The 8,521-nt window shown below is 40.2% G+C and overlaps 1 protein-coding gene across 1 annotated transcript; it reads left to right on the top strand.

Annotated features, from left to right (window-relative positions):
• Positions 1-2,895: 2,895 nt before the first annotated feature.
• cdk5r2a (cyclin-dependent kinase 5, regulatory subunit 2a (p39)) lies at positions 2,896-4,902 on the top strand. Its single transcript, XM_026933159.3, has one exon. It carries the CDS (start codon positions 3,260-3,262, stop codon positions 4,190-4,192), a length of 933 nt encoding a protein of 310 aa, XP_026788960.2. The 5' UTR covers positions 2,896-3,259; the 3' UTR covers positions 4,193-4,902.
• The last annotated feature ends 3,619 nt before the right edge of the window (positions 4,903-8,521 follow it).

Raw genomic sequence — 8,521 nt, 5'->3', positions numbered from 1 at the left:
TTGGCTTCTTGATATCCAATAAATTAAAATACAAGCAAGCCTCAATGTATTTTTATAATGAAACAAAGTAAAAAAAAAAAATAAAAAAAATAAAAATAAAAATGATAATAATAGAACAGCAGTAAAATAGTAAAATGATATTTTGTTATTATGTGAAAAACATTTGTAAATGTTTAATTAATCAATATCGTATAATGCAATTTAACACCTGTTTTCAAATTAAAACATTACAACATTAATGTTTGACAGATTTTAGGACTTAAGATTAAAATAAATTATTAGCAAAACCTTTACCAAAAGTCATTCACAGCCACTACCGTACCTTAGTGTGGGGAGAGTCCATCTTGCCCCGCCTCCTCCTCTTTGATATTACATTAGTGCTGCCTTGATTTTGATCACATTTTTATCACATCATGTCAATGCTAAGTGTCTCACATTATCTAAGTTGAGTCTATATACTGTACCATAACTAGACAAGCCAATGTTGATTCATTCACTCATTCATTCATCTTCAGTAACTGCTTTATCCTGGTTAGGGTCACAGTGAATCCAGAACCTATCCCAGGAACACTGAGCCTGAGGCCCTCATCACAGGGCACCATGCACACACTCATTCACACCTAGGGACAAACTTTACCAACAAACTTCCTACGTGCATGCTTTTTGGAAAGAATACTGATTTAATTACATAAAATACTGTCCAGTGAAGAAAATATTTAGGCCGTAGGGGGGCCATCTTGTCAAACTATCACCCATACAGCCTTAAAGACTGCTAAAGAATCAGTCTGTAAAATCAAAGTATTGTAGTAGTTAACTTGTATTTCTGGGCTGCTGCCAGCATAGACTATGCAATACTGCCATCTTCTGGGATAATACCGTTATTATATGAGAACAAAAGGTCTTACATGAGAACAAAAGTCAGTTATGTCATTGGTCATGAAAATGTTTGTTGAGTAAATTAGGTGATGAAAGTTATTTTTTGTGTAAGATCATTGCATTTAATGTTACAGTGTTACAGAACATGTGACCTATTTTTTTTTTTTTTGTACAGTTCGGTTTATAAACTTCATTCTTACAAGTTATAGTTTTTTTTTAGTTGTAGTGTTGAAACACAAATTCACTGCTGTCATTCAGTGTATTTGTACTTTGTGTCCATTGTACCGAATCACCGACTTTGTCTTCACAAATGACTCAACTCTGTAGGCCAGTGGTCTCAAACTTATTTTAGGAAACGGACCATGTAACACGTAGTCCAATGTCAATTGGGCCAGACCAAAAAAAATCTGCGTAGTAAGGCCTAACACAACATCTCCTCTTAAATGTGTTTATTTTTCAGCATTTATCTGAAAGGTACATTCTGAATGCACAGATGGATTAAAAGTATCAACCACAAAACAGATGAACAGCCTGAAAACAAATTTTCCAAATTATGGTTTTTAGCAAACTATGTCTTGCATAAGTATTCACCCCCTCTTGACCTTTTCCACAGTTTGTAGTGTTAAAACCTGGAAAACCAGACTTAACTGAGATGATATACAGTATGACATGGGTTGAATTGGGAAATGGACTTAATTATATGTCAATTTATATGTCAATTTCTTTTAGCTTGCTAATGAAGAATTATATAAGATTAGCACATTTTGTTAGTAGAGTTTATGACCCTGAGTTAATTGCTCTGTTTTGCTCTTTAGTGGATTAAAAGAGACTAGCAGGTTTTTTTTTTTAATATTTCAATTCAATTATGGGTCCACACAAAGAATTTAATTTAGAACAACGATGTAGAACAAGGATTATAAAATCGTTTGGTGGGCCGGACTAGAACCTTTTTTGAGTCAATCCGTGGGCCATATGATTGACACCCCTGGTTTAGCCAATTACTATTGTCCAAGGTATTGATGAGCCAATGTGAGGTGTAATGGTGCAGAAGAAAATGACTTGGAATACAGTCTGCTCCTATTGATAGATTTGGAAAGTCAGCACATGGGTGCTTTATAAGAACCTACAGTATATGTATAAATACCAGAGGTCCAGCACAGTCAGTGATTTCCATTCTCACACATAATTCAGTTACTTAATTCAGTTAAATCAGTTACTTGTTTTGCATCTGTCTGAAAGTCTTAGTCTTAGTATTAAATAACCTAACTGTCCTGGCAGTCCAGTTGTGCACCCCTGCTCTCGCAGACTGCTAATGACACTACTGTAAACTGACCACTAGATGGAGGAATTGCATGACTCTGTGAATCTTGGCTCTGCTCGTGCTTTGAGAACAGTTACATTGCTTCACACCTGGTCCTGGACTAGCAGCAGGTGAATTTAAATGAAAGCCTTCATGATATATCACAGTGTTCTGCTTTTAATGATGAATGGAGATTATACAACATGATGATGATATTTTTCCTCTTGTACATATTTGCAAGAAACTTTTTTTTTTTGCATGCATGCATGCATGCATGGTAACATGCAAAAAAAAAAATTCTAAGTATATATTTGTCTCTCAATTTCTGCAATTTCTGGTAAATGCATGTGAAAGAGATTTTGCTGAAATTGTTTTTCCGTTTCGCCACCTCTCTGTTCCAGCCTTCCTCTGTCAATTCTGGCTCATAAATTAAAGTATTCGTCATTAAATCAATACTAGGCTATAGCCTGACGCGTTATGACGTCACCCTGCATTTGACTCATATTGTACTTTTTTGCTGGTGTTGGAAAAAATCCAAGAAAAGGAACTATAACCTGAAGCAAAAAATAGAAAACTGTGAAACAGACGGTCTAACCCATAAGCATGATCCGTTGAGAAATATAGACGCTGCTTTTATCGCCCCCCCTCCCTCCTTCCCTCCTCCCCCCCCCGGATTGGTGAATTAATTGATCAATCATGGTGCATTGACCAGGGATTGGACGAGTGGGGAGGCTTATCCCGGCTTACGGGTCTTTGCTGTGTGTGTTTTTGCCCGGCTACACATCTCAGGTCCTGCCCATTCCTCGCGCTCGGTAAAGGCTGCGCGCGCAGCGGGATGCAGAAGGAGTGGCGGAGCGCGCGCACGAATGTTGCAGACTCACATATTTTCTAGGCACCGTAATCTCTCCGATTCAACAGCTGCCGTTTTTCTTCTCCTCACCGTCTGTGCAATGGTCCGGTGAGTCGTAAATGGACGAGAATCTCTGACTCTGAAGTCGCAGCTCCCCGGCGCAGTCTACGGGACCCAAGGCGAGAGACATAGCATTCCAACAGGCCGGTGGGTGTTGGTCGTCAACCGCAACGATGGGCACGGTGCTCTCCATTTCTCCCACCTCCAGGAAAGGAGGGATTCTGGATGAAAAAACGGAGGCTGGACACGGTGCGAGTGGCAAGACTGAGAAAAGCCTAAAGCGTCATTCTGTTCTCATATCAGCCCTGACGTGGAAGAGGTTAGTGGCCGCGTCGGCCAAGAAGAAGAGTGCCAAAAAGGTGAACCCCAATCCTCCAGTTTCTCAAATCAGTAACCCTGTGGACCAGCTGAACACTGAAAATCTCAAGAAATCACAATCAGGCTCCGAGCGCAAAAAGCCTGGCCCGCTAGCAGTGCCGGTTCCGACTGTCCCAGATAAAAGCCTTCGCGCCAATCAAACCCAGAATGGCTCACAGACCGGAAAGCAGCTCCTGCCGGTCCAGAGACAAGCCAGCACCCGCTCGATCATCTCCCCACGACGCGTGATCGTCCAGGCGTCCACTGGCGAACTGCTGCGCTGCTTGAGCGAGTTCATGTGCCGCAGGTGCTACAAGCTCAAAGAGCTGAGCCCCAACGAGATCATCCTGTGGTTCCGAAATGTAGACCGCTCGCTGCTTATCCAAGGCTGGCAGGACCAAGGTTTCATCACGCCTGCCAACCTCGTGTTCGTCTACCTGCTGTGTCGGGAAGCCGTGACCGAGGACATCAGCAGCGAGTACGAGCTGCAGGCCACGTTCCTCACCTGCTTGTACCTGGCCTACTCCTACATGGGCAACGAGATCTCCTACCCGCTCAAGCCTTTTCTGGTCGAGACCAACAAGGAGGTGTTCTGGGAGCGCTCGCTGCGCATCATTGACAAAATGAGTGCCAAAATGCTGCAGATCAACGCCGACCCGCACTTCTTCACCGAGGTTTTCCAGGACCTCAAGAACGAAGGAGGCCCGAAGGACACTAATGCCAAATGGACAAACACCTTGGATCGCTAGCTTTATTTTAACGCGCGAGAGAAGCTCTCTGTTAAGCTCCCCACACACCCCGTCCATGAAGGGTGGATTGAATGTAAGGCCCTGAACGGGAGAACGCGTGAAGTGTGGTTCACGCTATGTACTGCCGGTGAATTAAAAAAAAGGCCTCACCTCCAAGACAGGGGTTTCATGTTATTATATGTGTATAATAACCACCACTTTGACCCCGTGAATGTCACCAGGGGGTTCTGGGGGTCTACTTCTAGTTTACTTATAATGCATGCTTAAAGTATTCTAACTGTATCTTCGTTGTGGCTTTTAAAGAAAAGAAAGAAAAAAAAAAGAAAATGCTACCTGGTGCCGGGCTACAGTAAGAGGTGTATACAATGTCAGCTTGTGCGTCAGTGTTCAGATCTTTTATTTCTCTATCCATTTGAAACTATTTTTGGCGCTAGAGACTAGACGCGATGTTATCACCGACGCTGAGCTGTCCGTGGTGCTGGCCTCCGACACACACACACACACACACACACACACACACACACACACACACACACACACACACACTCACACTGCTCACGTGTTCCCTGATGCTATCTATCTATTTAAACGTTGAATGTACCTATTTTGCAACAAAAAAACAATTCTCTACCGTCCAATGTGCCAATTGTTATAGTATAAAACGTATGTTTTATATTGTATATTTGAAAATATATGAATAACAAATATGATCCGGCTCATTTTTATTCCTTTAATATTTATAATAGTAATTTGAGTTTTCCTAAATCATGAATTAGCTCAGGTGTTTTGAAGTATTGACATGCTTAACCAGACTGGGATTAAAAAAAAAAAAAAATTGAAAAACTAGATATAGTTGCTCGCTTAGATTTGGTCTGGTGAGGCAGGGTTTGTTGACATCACACACTAAAAGAAAAGCAACAGTTTGGTTAGGTCTTTCTGTCATTCCTTGGCAGGCACAGGACAGCCATCTCATGATGGAGGGATAATCTTGCGGATAAAGACTATTACAGCACCCTGACACTAATCTTAAATCTAATCCTTTGATGATATAACAGTATTTTGGTGGATAGCTTTTTCTTTTCTTTTTTTTTTTTATTTGTAATTTTTTTAATTAAGAGGATAAGACTATACTGTAATACAGGTACTTATTTATTTATTTACTAATCAGAGCAGGCCCCAGTATTTGAATCTTTGTTGTCTTGGCCGCTGACCGTGGTGCTGAAACCTCACTCCATTTAAAATCACCCTTGACACTTTTCTTTTTTTAAACAAATGATTAGCTGAAGCTAATCTGCTTCCAGTACAGCTAATGTGCTACCCCTGGGGTCTATTTAATTCAAAACAAAAGGGTTAGTTTTGCACTTGAGAGGTCACCTTTCCCAAACACAACACAGTGTGGTGTGGTCTGTGAGATTATGGGTTAAAAAATCAATAGCCTGCATTGTTAACAGCAGGTTGAAGAGCAGATTGAATTTCTAAAGCATCCTGAATAGCATGTCTATTTTTAAAGTAAGATCAATGTTTACATGCATTCTGTATTCATCCTAGAAGGAAAACGTCTCATTATTGAAACCTCTAAACATCAGATTGCAGCCTCTTTGCTCCATCAGCACAGGTCTCTTGCAACAGATGCACCGAGGCAGTGTAAGACTGATGGCGGGGGTTGCGTGACTCATTGCAAGAGTAAGATAAAGCAGTAGGTTCTGAATCCCCCAGAATTTGTGAATAGAGCACGTGGGTCTGGAGCTCATCCCACTGATTGGCTGGAATTTGGTGCAGTCTGACAGAGGTGTCACTGTGACGGAGGAGCTGCGGAACAGGCCACAGGAATTCTGCATTCCCGCGCGTCACTATGGCAACGCACACGGAAACAGGACGATGCTTTTAGGGGTTATGCGTTGCAGCAAGCTAGCCACTGATTTACAAGATAAAGCCAGTGAGTACTGCAAACATTGTACCACAAGCAGCACAAGCAATATCACAAGAACCCTTGTGCTATTTCACCTGTGGTCAAATTTTCTCAAAGCTCTCTACAAAACCGTAAAAGGTTGTGTACATGCAAGTCTGGCTCATAATGCAAAGACGTGCCTCAGTTTGCACGGTGCCTAGGTGGATTTATCCATGCAGTGTTCTAGTTTCTTATTAAGTATGTCAGTTATATAAGTTTAGTATGAAGTCATACTGAATGATGCAGCTGTAGAAACACGGTTTCCTTGGAGACCTCGAAGGAGAGGCGCTGTGAAAATGTTGCTCTATCAGTAATTCATAAAATCGCATTACAGTATCAGCCTGTTGATAGAGGGTGACATGATTCATGATGCTATTTTAGTTAATCCATGGATACCACAAAATTGCAAGTGTTCAATTAAAACCTACTGTGTTGAATAAACTATAGTGTTTATATAAACCCAGGTGAACATAAATAAGCAATGGTTCATTCAGAACTGCCCAGCTGGCTGTGTAAAAATATATCAAAAGTCAGTGTCATCTTACATATTTAAAGCTGTGTTTTGAAGCTCCATTTAAGAAGTACTTGAAACCCCTCTTAGAATCGTTTATTGATGTCAGTGCTATTGAATTACACTGAATGAATATTCTATAATAAGTCTGTGCATAACCCTTGTTATTATCACAGAGCAGCTTTTCAGAACAGTGTAATTACGCTGTGATGTTATTCTGACACAAATGTACATATCCCGATACAGAAACACATTCTTGTATAATATATAGTACAGTAATGTATAGTATAAGTGTTTCTGTGTCACAATATACTGTATGTGAAGGATTTTATTGGCCTCTGTTTATCTGTAGTATATCTTACTTGGACTTGGATATAAAGGATGTAACTGTAATATTTCATTAATTTTATCTTATGAATGTTATATAATGAATGTTTCCAAAAACCTTTCCTGAATCAAAGTGATTCTTACACTAGCTCTTACTAGTCTATTATTAGTACACTGCTAATAATAAATAGAATAATACTTTTATTATTATTATCATTATTATTATTATTATTATTAGTAGTAGTAGTAGTAGTAGTAGTAGTAGTAATGAACAATTATTCAACTGTTTATGGTACCATTTAATGTTGTGGAATATCCATTCTGTCCAAAGAACATCACTGAAGTGTGAAGTGTTCATCTCAGTATTACTTTGTCTTTAAATATTAATCTACAGGACATAGTTGCCCTTAGTACAAATAAATGCCCTCCTTAGTCTAATGCCAGGGCAGGTGGCAAGAGGAAACCACAGGAAGTTTGATCTTATTCTCACTCCTCAGCCTCTGAAACCAGTTCGAAGACAGTGGTGGATTCCTGGAGGATGTGCAGTGTTATAGAGTGCACACTGGGCATTTGGAAGATGCACTTTCAGTACCTACACACTGTGTTGCCATGGATGTGGATGGTATGATGCACAACATCTCATCAACCCCAGTGACCCAGGTGGCTGGAGGTTCTTCCTTCAGTCACGGAACAACTGTTATCTATGTACATTTTTTATGTACCTGTTTTCATTTATTTCAATTCCAAACCTTCCTTCTGCACTAGTGTAACTAGTTATCATGAGGGTTTGTAACACATTCTGATGGTGCATTGTGCTAGCAAAGACATATAGCAGTGGTAAATAGTGCCAATACCAATATTACTGTGACTGTGAATCACTCAAGTCAAGTCAAGTCAAGTGGAGTTTATTGTCATTTCAACCATATACAGCCAGTTAGTACATAGTGAAACGAAACGACGTTTCTCCAGGACCAAGGTGCTACATAAGACAAATACAGAACAACACAGGACTACAAGGGACTACATAAATTTATACATAAAGTGCACAAGTGCAGACAGCACAAGACAGTACAATGACTACTGGGATAGACAACGGGCACAGTAAGTCCCAGTGCAGCGCCGACCAGCACACAGTTCTATTTGAAAGTGAATCCAGTGAGAATAGTGCAAAGAGTACAAGAGTACAATATAAGTAGCTGAAATAGTGTAAACGTAAGAGTAGCAGTCTATGTACAGTATAATAAATTGTACTCAAGCTGTCTATTGAGGGTGAGAATTACTCATGGTGCTGATATTGTACTCTTTTGAGGATAAGAATAAATCAGACTGTATTCTATCGAGGGTCACTCAAACTCTTCATGCAGTACACAGAGAGCACAAAGTATGTGCAGATGAGTAATGCATACAATTCAGTTATTTGTCTGGCTATACTGATGGCTAGTCTTAAGCAATAGCCACTTTAAATCTGTATCATGTATTGGCTTAGATGGCAAGTTTCATAACCTGGTTAATCCTGTGCTATCTCTGTTATGCATGAAGGTTG

Source organism: Pangasianodon hypophthalmus, chromosome 2 (assembly GCF_027358585.1).
Source record: "Pangasianodon hypophthalmus isolate fPanHyp1 chromosome 2, fPanHyp1.pri, whole genome shotgun sequence".
Taxonomy (NCBI): domain Eukaryota; kingdom Metazoa; phylum Chordata; class Actinopteri; order Siluriformes; family Pangasiidae; genus Pangasianodon; species Pangasianodon hypophthalmus.
The sequence above is the reverse complement of the archived record's forward strand: the minus strand, read 5'-3'. Positions and strand labels throughout refer to the sequence as shown.